This window comes from Lepidochelys kempii, chromosome 7 (genome assembly GCF_965140265.1).
Source record: "Lepidochelys kempii isolate rLepKem1 chromosome 7, rLepKem1.hap2, whole genome shotgun sequence".
Classification (NCBI taxonomy): Eukaryota; Metazoa; Chordata; order Testudines; family Cheloniidae; genus Lepidochelys; species Lepidochelys kempii.
This window is the reverse complement of record NC_133262.1, coordinates 124,904,954-124,924,864: the sequence shown is the minus strand read 5'-3', so window position 1 is coordinate 124,924,864 and position 19,911 is coordinate 124,904,954. Positions and strand designations below refer to the sequence as shown.

At 60.6% G+C, this 19,911-nt stretch overlaps 1 protein-coding gene across 1 annotated transcript in view; it reads left to right on the top strand.

Moving 5' to 3' along the window:
* Positions 1-19,911, top strand: part of SLIT1 (slit guidance ligand 1) — a 137,745-nt gene that overhangs the window by 75,872 nt on the left and 41,962 nt on the right. The window contains 2 exon segments of the mRNA XM_073354611.1: positions 17,901-17,972; positions 18,771-18,842. Of these exon segments, the coding sequence (XP_073210712.1) occupies positions 17,901-17,972; positions 18,771-18,842 (144 nt within the window).

Genomic DNA, 19,911 nt, shown 5'->3' with positions numbered 1-19,911 from the left:
CTCAGCGCGTAGTGTTTTCCTGGCTGAGCTCCCCCCTTCTGGCCACATGGCAAACCAGAGCCGTGGTGGGTACCACCCCTGCTGGCATGCCCCCCGCCATGTGATCTGTTGCTACAAGAAATGCCAGGCTTTGCTCCCCCTGCAGAAGCCCAGGAAATGTGGGGCTCCAGGGGGACAGGCCTGCAGAGGGAGCAGCCTGTCTCCAGGCCTCGAGCGGGGGCTCTCACCTGATGTCAGCCAGCGCAGGGGTGCCTAGGGAGAGAGGGGGCCCCAGGCCCCCGGACTCCTGGCTCAGGTGCAGCGCTTGCTGGCCTACAGCACAGAGCCCGCGGCTGGGAGAGCAGTCCTGTCCCCGGTGGTTCCTTAGCCCCCCCGCTCCCTGCTCTGGGGGGAGCCCCCGTGGCCCGAGTGTGGCACAGCTGGCACTGGGTGTGCGGCTTCCAGCCTTGTGCGGCGGAGTGCCGGGTTCGGCACGAACGTTTACCACCCCGGCGGGTGGGAGGTAGGCGAGAGCAGCTGCCCGCTGGCCTCAGGCCGGCTGTGAGATTGATACTTGGGCGCAGGCTTGACATGCTAACGCCACGGGCAGAGCCCTGCCGTCGGCGAGCACGATGCCAGGCTCAGAGAAGGAGCGTTGGCCCTGCCAAGCTGTCTCTGCGGGCCCAGGCTGTGGCGCCATTTCCTTGTGTTTGCCGTGACGCCCAGCTGGCACGGATCTCCTGGGATACGGCCAGGAGCTCTCGCTATTCCACCGCCGGCAAGGCAAGGCTGTCCTGACGGTGAGAGAGGGAGAATGGCCACCGAGCAGTGCTGGGCTGTGCAAGGAGAGGGCGGGAGTCCAGGTGCCCCAGAGGAGACCTGCTGCCAAACAGTCCCTCCGGGGAAAGCTCAGACATGGATTCTGGACGGACGAGGCAGAAGGGAACTTCTCTGGCCACCAGGAAACGGTCTGGCTCGGCACCTGGGGCCTTCCCTACAGCCATCCCTGCCGGCCTGGCCTAGGAGGAACCTGCCCAGCCAAATCCAGCTCCCCTTTCTCTCCAATGCCTCCTCGTCCTTGGGTGGTGTGGTGCAAAGGGTTCGGCTATACCAGGGAGCTGCGGTGCGAAGGGTTCGGCTGTGTGTCCGTCAGCCCAGGGAGCTGCGGTGCGAAGGGTTCGGCTGTGTGTCCGTCATCCCAGGGAGCTGCAGTGCGAAGGGCTCGGCTGTGTGTCCGTCAGCCCAGGGAGCTGCGGTGCGAAGAGTTCGGCTGTGTGTCAGTCAGCCCAGGGAGCTGGGGTGCGAAGGGCTCGGCTGTGTGTCCGTCAGCCCAGGGAGCTGTGGTGCGAAGGGTTCGGCTGTATGTCAGTCAGCCCGGGGAGCTGCGGTGCGAAGGGCTCGGCTGTGTGTCCGTCAGCCCAGGGAGCTGCGGTGCGAAGGGCTCGGCTGTGTGTCAGTCAGCCCGGAGGGCTGCGGTGCGAAGGGTTCGGCTGTGTGTCCGTCAGCCCAGGGAGCTGCGGTGCGAAGGGTTCGGCTGTGTGTCCGTCAGCCCAGGGAGCTGCGGTGCGAAGGGCTCGGCTGTGTGTCAGTCAGCCCGGAGAGCTGCGGTGCGAAGGGTTCGGCTGTGTGTCCGTCAGCCCAGGGAGCTGCGGTGCGAAGGGTTCGGCTGTATGTCAGACAGCCCGGGGAGCTGCGGTGCGAAGGATTCGGCTGTGTGTCCGTCAGCCCAGGGAGCTGCGGTGCGAAGTGTTCGGCTGTGTGTCAGTCAGCCCAGGGAGCTGCGGTGCGAAGGGCTCGGCTGGGGTTCGGCTCTCCCCAGAGGACAGAGCAGGGGAGTGACCCCCGGCCGTGCAGCAGCATCCCCCGAAGGAGGCTGGTCTTGGAATGACATTAAATCAGCAGGGGACAACTGAGCCGCTGGGAACCCCGGAAGCAGAGCCCCGAGGGAGATGGGCTTGAAGAAGGATTTGTGTTAGCTACGCATACCCTGATCCAGCCACTGATCCAGGCTTGTCCCTAGGACAGAGAGAATCCAGGGAGCGGAGCCCACCAGGGGCCAGTGGCAGAGAGCCCTGGGCATCAGCCCAAACCCGCAGCTCCGGAAGAATGGGGCCTGCTGAAACCAACCAGCCAGGCTCCTCCAGACCCTGTCAAGGGGTGGCGGGCGCGGATCAGGTGCCCTCGTTAGGGCGCTGCAGAAGCGAGAGCTCCTCGGATCAGGAGCTGCGTTCTCACTGGCACTGTGACAGGCGGGGGGTGGTTACCCAAGATAACACAGCGGCCTACCCTGTGCAGAGACGTGGCTTCCCCGGCCGGACGCACCCAGCCCTCACTAGGCCTGGCTCCTTGCAGAGCGCCGGTTTGACAGGATCACAGAACCGGAGCCTGGACAGGGGACAAGCCATTTAGGCCAGTCTCCCGGGGGCTGTGCAGTGTGGGGCCTATGGCACGTTTACCTGGCTCTGCCCAGCGCTCGATGCCCCAAGTGCTGGGGCTCCCCACCTGCCCCCTGGGAGATGAGTCCCTGGCCAGATCTGTTCCCCCACCAGGGAGCTTCTGCAGCCTGAGTCCGGGCATCTCTCCCTCTCTGGTTCCTGCAGCCAGGACCCCGCTGGTGGGAGATTTCACCCCCTTTCATCTTGGCTGTTGGAAGCTGGGAGCTGATAATGAGGAAGGAGTGTAACTGTCAGCGGGAGACTGGCTTCAATCAGAGCTGTTAAAATAAACCCACCGGGGTAATGGGGTGGAGTGGCTCCTTCCTCTGGGTCCTAGAGCCCCTGGTCCACTGCACAGAGCGAGCTGCTGTGTCTCTGAGACTCCTGAGAGGGGATCGCTGTGTGCAGACCCCCCCCCCCGCAGTTATGCCCAGGCTGAGAATCCTCCTGGAGCCCCAGTGTCACGGTGATGGGGAGCTGCGCGTTGGGCCCCTGTGAGCCCCTCCCGCATGCAGCCGTCTGGTGACAGATTGTGCCACCTTCACCCTCGTCCAACCACATGGTCCCAGCACTCTTCAATTGGATCTCTGGGCTTGCACCCCCGTTTACCGGCTGTGGTAAATGACAGGCCCTGCTGGGTTGGGCACCTGAATGCCCTTTACCTGCGGGAGCCTGTGACCAGCAATTGATTAAAGTGACTCAAAAACGCTTCTTTGAAGCAAAGTATTTATTCCCCCAAAGGTCCACAGCCAGCAGACCAAAGAGATAAAACAATAAAAGGCCTGTATGCCAGGTCCTACCAAACCTGTATCTTTTCCCTGCAAGGCTTGGGTAAGTTCCACTCAGCCTAGACCCCTACTCCTGGCCTGGGAGAGACAGACAGCCCCTATCATGTTCTCCCAGCGTCTCTGCCAGAGACTCATCTCCAGCCACTGCTGCCCCCTTGTCCCCCTCCTCTCTAGGCTGGGTCTTTCATGGTTTGGTGCCCCTTTGATCCTAGGCCTCAGAAAACTGAACCTGCTAGTCTGGTGGGAGCCAGGCAGGTGGGCACTTCCCAATTAACAGCTCCCACCTCGTTCCTTGAAGGACCCTGGACCTTCCCTCTGAAGGTACCTTAGTTCTGTCATCGTTTCGTTTCCTGTTTGTTTCTCCCGAGCCGCCTCCCCTGATTTAGCTCCATGCAGTCTGGCAGTTGTTGATGTTGATAAATTGGAGGGGTCAGAGAAGAGCCATGAGATGGATCAAAGGGTTAGAAAACCCGCCTTATAGAGATGGACTCAAGAAGCTCAATTTATTTAGTTTTACACAGTGAAGGTTAAAGGGTGACTTGATCACAGTCTGTCAGCACCTACAGGGGCATCAGATATTTAATCCTGAGCTCTTCCATCCAGCCAAGGAAGGTTTAACATGATCCAATGGCTGGAAGTTGAAGCTAGACACACTCAGACTGGAAATAAGGCATCCATTTAACCATGACAGGAATTAACCATTGGAACAGCTCCCCCAGGGCCAGGGGGATTCTCCAGCACTGACCATTGTTAAATTAAGATGGGATGTTTTCCTAAAAGACCTTACACAGGAGTCCCACAAGATGATCACAATGGTCACTGCTGGCCTTGGAATCTGTGACTCTGTGAGTTTTCATGCGGTAAAATCACTCACACCTGGTCCCCACTTACAGTGACATGCTGAGACCTGTCAGTCAGCCAGTTTTCAGTCCACTGAATGGGTCGTGTGAATTTTATAGTCGAGTGTTTTAGTTAAAGTGTCATGCGGTGCCCAGGCAAACATCTTACTGAAAACTGAGTTTCAGAGCAGCAGCCCTGTTAGTCTGTATCCACAAAAAGAAAAGGAGGACTTGTGGCACCTTAGAGACTAACCCATTTATTTGAGCATAAGCTTTTGTGAGCTACAACTCACTTCATCGGATGCATTCAGTGGAAAATACAGTGGGGAGATTTATATACACACAGAACATGAAATAATGGGTGTTACCATACAGATTATTTCCCCATGTTTATTCCCCCCACCCACTCCCACCCCACCCCGCTGTTCCTCAGGCGTTCTTGTCAACTGCTGGAAATGGCCCACCTTGATTATCACTACAAAAGGTGTCCCCACCCCCACCCCCCAGCTCTCCTGCTGGTAATAGCTCACCTTTCCTGATCACTCTCCTTGCAGTGTGTCTGGTAACACCCATTGTTTCGTGTTCTCTGTGTATATAAATCTCCCCACTGTATTTTCCACTGCATGCATCCGATGAAGTGAGCTGTAGCTCACGAAAGCTTCTGCTCAAATAAATTGGTTAGTCTCTAAGGTGCCACAAGTCCTCCTGTTCTTTTTGTGAAATCTGAGTGTATCACATTAACACTCTTACCTTTCTCAACCAATCCTATCATCTCATCCAAAAAAGATAGCAAGTTAGTTTGACAGGATCTATTTTCCATAAACCTCTGTTGATTGTCATTAATCACATTACCCTCCATTGATTCTTTGTTAATTGAGTCCTGTATCCGCCGCCCCATTAGCTTGTCTGGGATCCATATCAGGCTGACATCTTGTTTACCTTTTTCAAATATTGGCACACCATTACCTTTCTTCCAGCCTTCTGGAACTTCCCCAGTGTTCCAAGACTTACTGAAAATCAACACTGGCGGACCAATGAACTTCTCTGCCAGCTCTTTTAAATCTCTTGGATGCAGGTTATCTGGAGCTGCTGATTTAAAATTTTCTGACTTTATTAGCTGCTGTTTAACATTCTCCAAGATACTAGTGGAATAGAAAGAGCAATATCATCATCATATGATATGACTACTGTCACAGAGTCCCTGGGCGATGCTCTGGAACTGCTCCCTACGAAGCCAGGCAGGACTCTGGGGCAGTCTCCTTCCTGTGAGCAGCCTGTCTGCAGGACACACAGCTTCCACCTTCCTGGGTCTGACCTCGGAGCATTCAGCATCCTCTGCCCCTCCGTGCGCTTCCCACAGCGAGTCCGCTCAGGCAGGGCTCCTGGGGAAGCCAGAGGGTTCTGCACTCCAGCTCTGCAGTCAGACGGGACTCTCAGCCAGCCAGTAAAACAGAGGTTTATTAGACAACAGGAACATGGTCTAACACAGAGCTTGAAGGTGCAGAGAACAGGACCCCTCAGCTGGGTTCATTTTGGGGGGCAGTGAGCCAGATAACCACGTCTGTACTTCACTCCATGTCCCAGCCAGCCCCAAACTGAAACTCCCTCCAGCCCCGCCCTGCTCTGAGCTTTGTCCCTTTCCCCGGCCAGGAGATCAACTGATTCCTTTGGTCTCCAACCCTTTAGCTCTCACCTTGCAGAGGGGAAGGGCCCAGGCCATCAGTTGCCAGGAAACAGGGTGTCGGCCCTTCTCTGTGTCCAGATCCCTGCACACACCTGCCCTCTAGGGCTCTGCAATGATTACACACCCTTATCCCACCCCCTAGAGACTTAAGAACTGCCTAGGGGAAACTGAGGAAACCCCACACTATTCAGAGGAAACATTAAGAACAGTCCCGCTTCATCACAACTACATCAAATACAGAACAGAAATATTTATTGAACACTTCTGCCTTTTCTGAATTATTGATAATTCTACTGTTTCCATCTAGTAATGCATCAATATCATTGTTAGGATTCTTATTGTTCATAATATACTATAAAAAAACTCCTTATTGTTCTTAACTCAGCTAACCATTGAGGTCTCCTAGTGTCCCTTTGCTTCCCTTATCAATTTTCTATAATTTCTAGCTTCTCATTTGTATTAATTTAGGAGGCATCTGGGACTTTCAAACATTCGCCTGTACAGTCAAATCCCTCTTTATAGGGATTCTGCATGGGTGGGAACCTTTCAGAGAACCTGGACCAATAATTTCTGCCCCCCCTCTTTTTTTGCCTATTTCCAAGTATGCACACTGAGTGTGGGGAGCCCAGAAGGTGCTTTCAATTCCCACTGAGGCAGCTCATCTCTGCCAAGCACAGTTTGCTCACGGGATGATTCTCTTTCTGTCAAGATGCAGGGTTCAGATCTGAGTTTCAGAACCTTCCAAACCCTGCATCCCTGGGATGTGGAGGTTTGGTTCGGCCCATTACAGAGACTTGGATCTGGATCAGGGTTTGGCTCTGGGAGTTGGCTGAGGCCTATCTGTACCTGGGAGAGGAGCTGGAGTGACTGTGGGAAGCAGAGCCTGGCAGAGGGCTCCAGTCTGCTTTTCCAGGGGTCTGGGCATGGGGTGAGAGCCTGCGGTGCGGAAAGGCCCCCAGCAGCATCACACCCTGCCAGAGCCCAGGACCAGCTGGGACTCAATTCTCAGCTTCGCTCGGATTCACGCTCACCTGACTTGAATCCGGATGGGCGAGCGGGGCCGGCTTCACACTTATTAGCAATTAAAAGCCCCAGAGCCCAGAAGTAAATTAGCTCTGAGCTCGGCCAGGACACAAAGCCATGGGCTGGCTGGCTATGGAGAGCGGCAGCCTGCTCCCCAAGGGGCTCAGCGCTGGCTTGGCAGGAAGGGCTGTTCGCTTTTCCATTTGCACCTCAGAGGAGCAGTGGTGGCGGGGAGACCTCTCAGCTGACGGGACTCCCCTTCCGGCCCCAGCCAGAGCCGGCAGGATGGGAGAGAGCTCAGGGGCTCCCTGAGGCACGGTGCCTCCTGGCGCTCCCAATGGGGCAGTGCAGCTCGGCACCATCTCATCAGGTACAACGGAGCCCAGTGACTATGAACTGTGTGGGGGTCCTCGGAGGAACGGGGGAGTACGTGCTGCTGGCGATGGGGGTCTCAGAACCACAGCCCTGCACGGCTCCCACCGCAGGTCAGCTCACCCCCCAGAACAGCCGGGACACTCGGGGGCTAATCCTTGTGCCCAGGTACTTCCCAGCACCCTGTGTTCCCGCCTGCGGGTCACCAGCCGGCCAGACTTCACTGATGAAAGGGCACCGCAAACCGAGTTCTTGCTGTCTGGTGTCGCTCCCCATCCCGGCCTCTGTTGAGAGCCACAGGGTGTTTGACTGGTTTGGGTAGCGGCTGCTGGGCACTGTTGTGCGTGAGCCACCCTGTGTGGCATGCCGGGGCCCGTGTGGACTCACTCACCCTGTGTGTGGGCAGTACCTGCAGCAGCCCTTCGCAGCAGCCCCGCACGGTGCAATGCCCAGGGAAGCTGGAGAGCGCTCTGCTTCGTGAAGGTTGTGTGGGCGGGGGAGGAGGGTGTCAACTGAGCATCGAGATTTGGGGGGGACAAAGAGTACAAAGCCTGCCGGGGAGGAGTTATCTCTGTGCACAAGCTGGAGGGGGTCTCTGTTGCCGGAAAAGGTGGTGAGGGGTCTGGGCGCCAGGCATGAAGTGTCTGGCATCGTCTCAAACTCTCTGCTAAGCCCCGCTGCGCTGTCACTGCGTCCGGCCCGGAGTTTCAGGCAGGGTTGCGCTAAGATGTCCCAGCTCCTGGTCCTGTCTCCTCTCTGCAGAGTGCAGGGGCCTTGTTTTCAGAGGCGCTGAGCGTGGCGTCCGTACAAGCCGTGCCAGCTCAGTGCAAGGCACTCGCAGAGCATGGGGCTGGGCTGCCCAGAGGAGAGCCGCCAGAGAAGGGAGTTTCCCTGCTAGCTCAAGTGGCGGAGGTCTGTGCTGAAGGTTGCATCCGATGAAGTGAGCTGTAGCTCACGAAAGCTCATGCTCAAATAAACTGGTTAGTCTCTAAGGTGCCACAAGTCCTCCTGTTCTTTTTGCAAATACAGACTAACACGGCTGCTATTCTGAAACCATTCAAACAGTGTTAAACTCGCGGTCTGTCACTTTCAGTCCCCCGGGGTTTTCCTTGCAGGCCAGGGGCTCTGGGGGAAGCGGGCAAGCTGGGCCTAGCAGCAGGCAGTTCTGCAGCCAGCCAGCCTAGGGCAAGGGGGCTGAACGTGCCTCTCTGTTTTAGGGAGCAGCCTGCTTTGCCCTTTGGGGTTCTTGGGGGTTCTCATTCCTAATCCCCCTGTGCTCCCACTCTCCTGGGCTTGGTGTAGCCTGCGGCCTCTTGCCTTACGCGGCACGTGGGAGCAGCTCTGGGGAGGGACCCTCGCGGTGTCCTGGGCTGGGCACAACGGGGCTCTGATCCCGGATCATGACAACTACGCTGCAGCAGTGCTGAACCCCCCAGGCAGGGGGACGAGTACAAGAGTGACAGCAGTTACCCCTCCCATTCCCACGGCCTTAACGAGCTTGAGTTAACCAGACCTACTCCACGCTCCTAGGGTCGCTGCGGCATAGCTGGGCGCTCAGCAGCAGGGATAGTCCTCCCATCCCACACACACGCCAGACGTGGCCATGAGCGTGCCCAGCCCCTGGGGATGGGAACCAGGGGCACCTGGGCTGTGTTCGAGCTGTGCGGACTTGCCCCCTTGCAGGCGGGGGTGTGGGTGATGGGCCAGCCTGCCAGATGGACCTCGCATACGTAGCCGAGCCCGGGCACAGACAGGAGCAGACTGGTGTGGGGCAGGGGTGAGGTCTGGGGTTTTGGGCACAAGCTCACCCGGACTTCTCCCAAACTGGCAGCTGTTCCCAGCCGGCCACGCCAATCCTCCTGTCCGCTGAGCTCAAGGGCCAAATCGCCCTTATGAAACGAGCTCCGTTCATCCCAGCCCCTGTGCCCCTGAGGTCGCCTGGCCATCGAGTGAGATGAAGGGGCAGGGTGTGACGAAGTGGGACTGTTCTTAATGTTTTCTCTGAATAGTGTGGGGGTGCCTCAGTTTCCCCTAGGCAGTTCTTAAGTCTCTAGGGGGTGGGATAAGGGTGTGTAATCATTGCAGAGCCCTAGAGGGCATGTGTGTGCAGGGGTCTGGACACAGAGAAGGGCCGACACCCTGTTTCCTGGCAACTGATGGCCTTGGCCCTTCCCCCCTGCAAGGTGAGAGCTAAAGGGTTGGAGACCAAAGGAATCCGGTGACCTCCTGGCCCGTGAAAGGGACAAAGCCCAGAGGAGGAGAGGCTGGAGGGAGTTTCAGTTTGGGGCTGGCTGGGACATGGAATGAAGGGCAGATGGGGTTGTCTGGCTCACTGCCCCCCAAAATGAACCCAGCTGAGGGGTCCTGTTCTCTGTACCTACAAGCTCTGTGTTAGACCATGGTCCTGACGTCTAATAAACCTTCTGTTTTACTGGCTGGCTGAGCGGACTCGCTGGTGGAAGTGCACGGAGGGGCAGAGGATGCTGAATGCTCCGAGGTCAGACCCAGGAAGGTGGAAGCTGTGTGAGCTGTGTGTCCTGAAGACAGGCTGCTCACAGAAAGGCGACTGCCCCGGAGTCCTGACTGGCTTCATGGGGAGCAGTTCCAGAGCATCGCCCGGGGACTCCATGACACCCTCCCTCTGCCTGGGCCCCCTACGAGGGCCGCGCTCCCCGAGAAGGGGCTTGCTTGCAGCACAGAGGGCTACCGGCTGCAGACAGCCCCGCCCCCACCCAGTCCTGCCTGCCAGCTGTTGCCTGCATCCCCCCAGATACAGAGGGAGACCAACAGCTGTGAAACGGCCTCGCACAATTGGCTGTGCGGCCTCTGTGCTAATTGCAGCCTTCGCCGTGGCTCAGGGATCGGGGGGGGACATGCTGGCGGGGCCCAGATCAGTCCTGGGGTAAGAGAGCATGACATCCCGTGCAACCAGCGGCGCTGCTCCCCCTTACGCTAAGGCTGCACTTGGCCCTCAGTGAATCTCCTTCCTCAGCCCCCTGCACCGTCCCTGGGGGCCCCAGGTGCTGCGTCAGCTTAGGACCAAAGAGGGCCTAGGCTCCAGGAGACCTGGCTTCCCCCAGCCCCTGCTGGTGTGCTCCCTCTGCCCTGCTGGATCCCCCTCAAGGGGCAAGAGGGGTGTTCAGACTCCGGCGCTTGCTCAGGCCTTGGCCACAATGAGGAGGTTGGCCCGTTTCGGCTGCGCCGTTGCACAGCTGTTAGGCGGCCATGAGCCATTAGCTATGAATAATTGATGGGCTGGCCTGACCTAGTCTCATTATAAACAAACAGTGGGAAATCAAACAGCGGCTCATTTAAAACTGAGAAAACAAAGTGCATTTCTGTGCACTGCGCTGTTAGCCTGTGGAACTCACTGCCACAGGATGGCATTGAAGCCTGGGGATCAGTGGGATTCAGCAAAAGACTGGACATTTCTGTGGATAATGAGACCATCTGATGGCCCGTTAGATGGGGCTGTAACCTCTCCTGCATCCAGCCATGTGCCAACCCCTGACTAGCTCCCCCTTAGTCAGTGGTCCCAGAGCTGCCACGGCAGGTTCATGCCCTTCCTTTGCAGCAGCTGGTGCTGCCTTCTGGCGTAGGGGACGCTGGGCTGGATGGCCTCTGGGCTGACCCGGTCTCTGTTCTGGCAGTGTCTGGCGCAGTTTGTGTGAGGCAGGCAGCCCGGGTGAGGTCCTGCTGGCCCGTACATCAGTGCAACTCCGCTGGCTTCTCTGGGGGTCACTGCAGATTGACGCTGATGCTGCTGAAGGTGGGCTCTGGCCCCACTTCTGTAGCTAAACCCAGCAGATCCCCCTCTCTGGGGGGGCGGGCTCCAAGGGAAGCTGGGTCCCTCTCCCCAGACCAGCCCCACTGGCGGGAAGGCTGGAAACCCCCCTGCTCCAGAAGCGTTGGCACCCACTCATTGGCAGGGCAGAGAGGAGCCGGGCGCAGCGTCCTGCTCCAGGCCTGGAAAGTTCCTGGGGTATAGCTGGGCCATCCTGTCCCCGGCATGGGGGGCATGAAGGAGTTAAGTACCGAAGCTGACAGAACTGGCCTGCTGGATGAGCAGAGAGCCGTGGTGCATCAGCCTTTCGTCTGGGGAGCAGGAGCCTGGCAGCAGCAAAAGGGTTAATGCCTTTGATCTGCTCGCGAGCGTGTTGCCCATGCTGAGCGGGAGCTGTGCGCCCGCTGGATGCTAACGAGTTCCCAGCACACAGGCCTGGCGAGGCAAGAATTAACGAGCAATAGAAATTCCATTTGATTGGACCCGCCTGGAGCAGGGGGATGTGAAGGGCCCAGTGCAGGGGGGAGGAGAGACCCCGAGCGCTCGGGGCGGGGGCAGGATGGGGAGCCGGCAGCAGACGATTTCAGATGCCAGCTGTGAGGGAGGCCAAGTCCTGCCTTGCTCCCTGCTTGGCACCAGGCAGGGGACGGGCGGAGACCCGCCGTGGGCGCAGGGGCACAGAGTGCTGGCACGGAGGGTAATACCAGGGGAAGGGAGGCATCTCACTGGCTCTGCAGTCAGGGCCTGATCCTCACCTGCCCCGCGTTTGGGGTAGGGGACGAGGCGGGAGCACCCTGTGCTCCAGCAATTGCTGACTGCCCCTGGAGGGCTGCCAGGCCAGGAGCTCAGTCCAGCCAGTGCCCAGGATGCGAGGGAGCTAGAGGTGGCCTAGAGCCATCTTTGTGTGTGTGGCAGGACCTGGGATCTGGTACTTCAGAGCCTGGCTTTCAGAATTAGGGGCTTGCAAAGGGCGGGTGTGATCCCCCACTGCAGTCAACCCGGGATTCACACCCACGGCCTCCTGCCCGTGCAGACGGGATTGCACTCGCTGGCTGGGCTCACGGCCGCCCGCGCCCCACTGGAACGCCACCACCCTGAGATCCCGCAGGAGTTGTCACCACCTCCCCGGCAGGCGCGCTGCAACCAGGGTCCCCAGGCACGCCCAGCGCTGCGCTTTCGGGAAGCTGGGGGCCAGCGTGCCGCAGATTGCTCCGGCCCAGCCCCCCGCTGCGGACTCTGGAAGCGATGGTTTGTGCCTGGCACCAGTGACCCATCCGCTTGGCTCAGGTGGAGTCTGTGACGTGCCTGCCCTGACGTGCTGTTTGGGGGGCAGGGGACTGCTCATGGGGCTGCTCCGCACGACTCGGTTAACGGGACCCTTCGCCCCGGCTCTGGGCTTCCTGTGCAGGCTGCGTGCCGCGCTGTGGGTGCGGGTGCGGGGGAAATCCCGCCGTTCCTGCTCTGGGCTCCGCCCGCCGGGGGGCAGGGGGTGTATGCCCATCTTGGGGTGCTGGGGGGGTGACTGGCCCCAGCCCTCCCTCAAGGGAACCAGAGCTGTGTGTAGGGGGGCTGGGCGGAGGTCGGGGAGAAGCAGGGCTGGGCCGTGACCCCTGGAGCCACCAGCTGCGGGGGACCGCGCGTTGCTGTCTGAAGGGCTGGCCCAGCCGCTGTGGTCCCCCAGGAGATGAGCATGTCTGGGATGCTGAGCCCTGGGACCGTGGGGAGGGAGGTTGTGAGTCCGTGTGGGCCTGGGGTCGGCATGGGCCTGGGGTCGGGGTGGCCGGGGGAAGGGGTGCTGGCCTGGGGTCAGCGTGGTCAGGGGGTGGGCGCTGGCCTGGGGTTGCTGTGGCCGGGGGGTTCAGTGTTGCCGGAGGGGCTCTCCATGGAGCCGTGACACTGATGTGCCCAGTGGGGATCTGGCCCCTGATTTCAGGGATGGGGAGGGGAGCCCGCCAGGCCCAGCCGCCCAGCGCTGGGAGACGGGGTGTGGGGAACTCCATGCCACAAGGAGACGTCTCGCAGCTGAAGCCAGGTCTCTGCTGCCCGGCCAGCAGCCAGCGGGGATCAGAGAACGCAAGGCCCAGGCCGCCAGGCTGCAATTACCTCCCCGCTGCACCCTGCTGTAATCCCGCTGGGCTCTCCAAACAAGACTCAATCAGGTTAAAGTGTGAAAGCAGGATTAGCCCGGAGCCGGAGCTGTGGTAACAGCCCTGCCTGGTCTCGCCTGCCTGCTTTGTCTGCTGGAGTGGGCTCCCCGCCGGGAAGCCGTGTCCTAGTGAAGTTATCCATTGCTGCCCCGCTGAGTGCCAGGCCGGGCAGCACGCGGGGGGCTGCAGGCTTCCCCGGGGCGCCCCGACCAAGATCTGCCATGGAGCTGGGCAGCACAGGGCTTTATCCTGCAGCCGCAGCCCAGCAGCGAGCGGACGGGGCAGCACCCTCGGGCAGGCAGCTCAGCACAGAGGGAAGCTGCAGGATGTGGCCCAGCTCTGCTCTCGCCAGGGAGCTGCATGTCCCAGCGCAGGGCAGGATGTGCTGTCGTCCCCCCGGGCAGTGCAAGTGGATCTGGGCCCACGCGCCTCGCCCACGCTCACATGCACAGAGTCTGTGGTATTCCTGAGTCCCGGCCTTCTCTGAGACGCCTGACCCCCCAGGACCCCACAGAGCCCCCTGGAGCAGCCCCTCTGGGGGACATGGCCTCTGCTGCCCGGCAGGGAGCGCTGGGAACAGACCGGAGGGCCCCAGCAGTCAGAATAGAGGCCGTGGGGGGCTGAGCTGGTGCATGCAGCCAGCCGTGCTGCGGTGCCGGCCATTGGCTGAGTGTGGGATGGGGCCTGTGCACGGGGCAGACGGGAACCCCCAGCGTCCCTGCAGGGGTCGCCCCGGCCGTGGGGGCGGGACTTCGGCCCCCAGATCTGAGCCCTGCCTGGCGTCTAGTGCGTGGGGGGCGCGTGGCCTGGGCAGCCTCACAGCTTGTGGCAAAGCAGCCGGGGGCACACGAGCCATCCCGGGGAGAGGCTGCAGCCCCTCCCTGCCAGAGTCTCGCTGGGAGGTTTCGCTGCCCACCCAGCTAGCGCCGGGGATTAGCCGGATGTTCAGGGCAATGAATTGTCACAGCTCCCTGGTGGCCAGAGCAGGGAGGCTGCTGCTCTCCTTCCCAGACAGCTGCCGGCCAAGCGCCCTTCCGAGGCATGTCTGCTGGAAGGGTTATTTAGCACACGTGTCACAGCAGCGCCCGGGGGCCCGCTCAGGATCAGGCCTCATCGCTGCACAGACCCCCCGGAATTACAGACTTGCCACAGACTCAAGGCGGGCGGGCAGGGGAGGGAGGTGCCGATGGGCGCACGTTTTCAGGGGGCGGGTTTCTCCAGTGGGGTTCACAGGCAGGGTCAGGCCATTTGTTGGCGTTTCATACTTTGGATTCCTTCGGCACGGGCACATCGCAGGGGGCTGAGATGTCAGACGTCAATCTCGGGTGTCAGCCTTTGAGCAAACGCTTGCGGTGGCCTGGAACGGCTGAGTGCCGACGCGCTCAGCACAGTGCTGACAGTGCCCACTAGGAGGCGATACGCTGTGGCTGGGCCAGTCGGAGCTTGGAGACAGGGCGTGCTAAGGACACAGCGACTGTCTCTGGAGGTCAAAGAGAAGGCGGGAAGGGGTGTGAATAGAGCTGGGTGGGAAGTGATATTTTTTGTGCAAAAAATGCATTTGAAACAAAACATTTTTTTCTTCCTCAAATAACTGAAAACTTTGGGAAAGAAATGAAATCAGGGAAGAAAAGGAAACCAGCAAGGAACAAGCCCTTTCATTAAAAGGCCCACTTTTCCTCACGCGATTCCCGCGGGGGAAGTGTTTGTGGGGCGTGCTGTGCTGGACTCTGGAGGGGTCTGCAGTGTCTCCGGTCTGGGGCTCCGTATTACCCTGACTCCTCTCGTTCGTCAGTATTCCCCAGGGCGCAAAGTCTGAAGGAACTGGGTATGTTTAGCTTGGAAGAGAAGAGATTGCAGGGGAACATGAGAGCCTTCGAACACTTGAAAGGCTGCCGTCAAAAAGAGGGAGACAGGTCGTTCTCTCTTGCCACAGAGGGCATGACGAGGCAACTCGCTCGAACTCCAGCACAGCAGATTTAGATTCAATCTCAGGAAAAGCTTCCCACCTGCAAGAGCAGTAGGACAGTGGAACAGACGCGTGGGGACTTCACAAGCTATCTGGCTTGGATGGTTTAGACCCAATAACTCCTGCATCTCAGCTGGGGGGTTAGACGAGGTGAGCCTTGTGATCCTGTCTACACCCATGGCTCTGTCGTTTATTGGACCGAGGGCTGTAGGTGAAAGAGACGAGGCCCCCCCCCCAGATCCCCGGGCTCTTCTTTGGGGGGACGAGGTAATTTACCCAGGTTTGTCCCCACAGCTCCAGGACAGCCTGTCAGCGCCACCCCCTGGGCAGAACATGAACTGCAGGTCAGCGCTCACAGAGCTAGAAGGCCCTTTAAAACCCCACCTGCGCCCATGGCCGGTTAGTGCGAGGCCCAGGGCCCGGCTCTCCAAAGGGCTCCGATGTGTCAAAAGAGCTTTTTCCTCTGACTTCCCTGCCGCTGCCCCGGCATCCTGCCCGCCCCGTGTGTGTCCCTGAGAGCTGCTCGCGGCCAGCCAAGGGCTCGCTGGGCCTGCGGGCGCCCACCTGCAGACAGAGCCCTGAACACCCGGCTGCTCTGGGGCAGGGGCCCCTCTGCTCTGGCCCCATGTCCCCCACGCTGGATTTGCCCCCTTGTGCACCCTGGATTGGCTCTCGGAGCTGAAGGCCAATCTTCCCCCCTGCGTCACTGCTGGGGGACCGAGGCAGCCTGCCCCTCTCTCCTTGGGAGACCTGCTGCCTCCTAGTCCCAGGGAAGCTGTGCCTGGCAAGGCCCTTTGCAAATTCAACCTCAGGGCAGGACCATCGTTCCTGTTGTACTGATGGGGAAACTGAGGCAGAGCGCCTCTCCTTCAACGCACAGCCTGGATGATTGGCGACATCCCAGGAGGGGCGGACGCTGATCCTGGGTCACATGGCCTAGGGACAGTGCAGGCCAATCAGGCTCCTGTTCGGGTTGGTTTTCTTAACGTGTCCCATCCAGATCCATTCGGACATGCCCTGCCCCGGCTCCATGCAGCTCCACCTTGCCCTTAGCCATCCTGGACCAGCGTTCATCCTGGCCGCGAGCCCGGGGAGGCTGCAGGCGCCCCTGTTCCTCCATCCCCTGGTTCCCTGGGAGGCCAGGTCAGAGTCTTCTGTGGAAACAACTTTCCAAGTCACTGGCTGCTCAGGGCCTGGGCCCAGCCCCACTGGCTCTTCCTGACCTACAGCGGGGCTGTCTGTCTGTCCATCTCCGCCTGGCTGACTCAGGAGCAGCAGAGAGCTCGGAGGGAGCTAGCTCTCTGTGTTGGGGCTGGTGAGATCAGCGCCCTAAGGGGCTTAGCAGCCGTAATGCCCCCTCTCCCGATTTCTTTTGGGAGCCGCTCCCCTCCAGATGGTTGGGCTGGGAGTGGCTGCTGGGGCCACAGACCCTTCCTGGCTGCAAGGAAGCTGCTCCACGTTTCCTCTTTGGTTTGGATTTAAAGCGCTGCCTGCCGGGGGGGTGCCATTCCCAGTCCCCAGGGGTCAGGACTGCGGGAGGAGTGAAGTCTCCCCGTGATCCCCCTGGGTGTCTCTGCCTCTCACTGGCTCTCAACCGGTCAGTGCTGCCCGGCCCCCGCCAGATCTGTGGTTCTGAGACAAGCCTGGGAGAATTCAGTTCCGATTAGCGTGACCAGGTGGTGTCCGTGTGCTCTGGAATCTGGATCCCATTGCACGGGATGGCTCTTGGCCAGCCTCCTGCTGAGGACTGCCCATGGCTCTGCCCACGTGTTCCTGGTGCCCCTGCCAGCCAGGACAGAGCAGCTCCTGCCCTGGGGCCATTCGCTGGTGTCTGCACTGAGCCCTGAATGGGCTTTGGTGCATATGGGATTGAGCCAGAGCCCAGGGGACTCTCAGCCAGCCAGTAAAACAGAAGGTTTATTAGACGACAGGGACATGGTCTAAAACAGAGCTTGTAGGTGCAGAGAACAGGACCCCTCAGCTGGGTCCATTTTGGGGGGCAGGGAGCCAGACAACCACGTCTGCCCTTCACTCCATGTCCCAGCCAGCCCCAAACTGAAACTCCCTCCAGCCCCTCCTCCTCTGGGCTTTGTCCCTTTCCTGGGCCAGGAGGTCACCCTATTCCTTTGTTCTCCAACCCTTCAGCTCTCACCTTGCAGGGGGAAGGGCCCAGACCATCAGTTGCCAGGAAACAGAGTGTCGGCCATTCTCTGTGTCCAGACCCCTGCACACACCTGCCCTCCAGGGCTCTGCAAGGATCATACACCCTTACCGCACCCACTAGATACTTAAGAACTGCCTAGGGGAAACTGAGGCACCCCCACACTATTCAGAGGAAACATTAAGAACAGTCCCGCTTCATCACACAGGGTTACCTGCAGCGACCCCCCCTCGGCGTAGGTGGATCCCACCCTGGAGCACTGCAGTGTAGACGTAGCACAAGAGACAGGAGCCAGGTGGAGGGACGAATTCTGCCACCTGCCTGCCAGTGCCCACCCCAGGCCTTCGGGCAGTGTAATGGCAGAATTAACCTACCTCACTGCAGCGTAGCCTGGCCCGGAGAGTCCTGGGGGAGCCCCTGTGTCAGTCCGGGGGTCACACGGGAAGTCCCAAATTCCCCAAGCCCCCTAAAGCAGGAGGAGATACTCTGGGGTGTGCTAGGCAGGTCCTGGGGTCGCAGGCCCCAGCTATCACACTGATCGCTAATGCTGAATGCTGCCCGCTAGGAAGGCGCTGTCCCTGCCCTATGGCCTGGCGATAGCAGCCGTGGGCACTGAGCTGACCCGACGCGTCCCGGTTCCCCCGGCGCGTGCCCCACTCTCAGGGAGGGGACGTTGCTTTCAGGGCTTCGCTGATTTCACCGCCCACATTTTGTTTCCCCAGGGACCTGAGCGAGAACCTCCTCCAGGCCGTGCCGAGGAAAGCCTTCCGCGGAGCCACCGACCTGAAGAACCTGTGAGTGGCCGTGGTCCAGCCCCCCTCTGGCCTGGCTCCTCTTCCCCTCCGGGATGGGCCACGGAACTGGGCCAGGGGCTCCCCGGTGCTTTGCTCCAGGATCACGCACGCTGGGGGTGCTGGAGCGTGGGGAGTCCAGCTGGGGAAGGGCGGGTCTCTGGATGCAGACAGCTGTGAGTCCCTGGGGCGTCCCGTGTTCTGCTGCTCCCCAGGGATGCAGATGGCCGAGCGCTGCACCACCCGGCCCTTCCCATCCTCTGCAGTGGGAGCGCACGGGGCAGCAGGACGCCCCAGCAGCCTGCCCCCCTCTGCCTGCTGTGACCGATGGCACATGGTGCCGGGCAGCGAGGGGCAGGATGATCCACCAAGCGTGGCAACGAGGGGGGCTCAGCCCGGGAGAGCCACGTCTCCATGGCACGGGGGCGGCCCCTGGGCAAAGCCCCGGGCTCACAGCCAGGAGGCATGGTGGTGCCCAGGGTCCCCAGCCCTGCCCTGGGGCACACCTGGGGCAATATCTGCTTAGTTCAGGCCAGGAGGGGGCCCCATGGGGGCAGATATTGCGTAAGCCTCCCACACAGCTCTGCCAGCGCCCCTCACTCCCAACCCGCAGCCCCTGCTGTGGCTGTTCTGGGCTCCCCCCAGCTCGGCCAGTGCCCCTCACTCCCAACCCGCAGCCCCTGCTGTGGCTGTTCTGGGCCCTGGCATTCCTCTGCCCAGCTCAGGGCGCCGGCCCGGCCTGCAGACTGTCCTGGGGCCTGGAGTCTGTTCGGCAAAGCTGGGTCCCCTTTTCTTGTGCAGGCAGCTGGACAAGAACCAGATCAGCTGTATCGAGGACGGGGCCTTCCGCGCGCTGCGGAGCCTGGAGGTTCTGTAAGTGGGGCGGGCATGGGGCACGGGATTCGGAGCCATGAGTTCGGCTGTCCTGGGAGGGGTGGGGGGCTCCCACCTGCCCGGCCTCCAGGCGCCAGCTCCGGGAACAGGCTGTCTGGGGGTGGCCAGCCTGGCCAAGCCTCGCTGAGCAAACCGGGGCTCAGCCCAAGCCCCAGTCGCCAGCAGCGCAGAGCTGTGGGGGGGGGATCAGCCCCAAGTGCGGGCAGCAGGGGGCACGGAGCTGGGGGGGGGGTCGGGAACTCCCTGGCCCTGGGCACACAGCCCGTGTGGGCCCTGCCCCAGCATCTGCCCCCTCCCCGGCCCCCTGCACTCGCCCAAGAGCCTCTCAGAGCCAGAGCCAAGTGGCTCCTCCTAGCCACTCGGACCCGTCTGTGCGTCTGTCTGTTCGCCTGGGGGGTCCCCACTGGGAGGGGGGCTCTGGCTGGGCTGTCCCGGTGGGGGGACACTTGGGGTGGGGCTCTGGCTGGTCTGTCCCGGCGGGGGGACATGTGGGGGGGGTCTCTGGCTGGGCTGTCCCGGCGGGGGAGACACGTGGGGGGGGCTCTGGCTGGTCTGTCCCGGTGGGGGGACATAGAATCATAGAATCATAGAATATCAGGGTTGGAAGGGACCCCAGAAGGTCATCTAGTCCAACCCCCTGCTCGAAGCAGGACCAATTCCCAGTTAAATCATCCCAGCCAGGGCTTTGTCAAGCCTGACCTTAAAAACCTCTAAGGAAGGAGATTCTACCACCTCCTAGGTAACGCATTCCAGTGTTTCACCACCCTCTTAGTGAAAAAGTTTTTCCTAATATCCAATCTAAACCTTCCCCACTGCAACTTGAAACATGTGTGGTGGGGTGCCTGGCTGGGCTGTCCCGGCGGGGGAGACACGTGGGGGGGGCTCTGGCTGGGCTGTCCCGGCAGGGGGACACGTGAGGGGGGGCGAGCTCTGGCTGGTCTGTCCTGGCGGGGGGACACGTGGGGGGGGCTCTGGCTGGTCTGTCCCGGCGGGGGGACATGTGTGGGGGGGGTCTCTGGCTGGGCTGTCCCGGCGGGGGAGATACGTG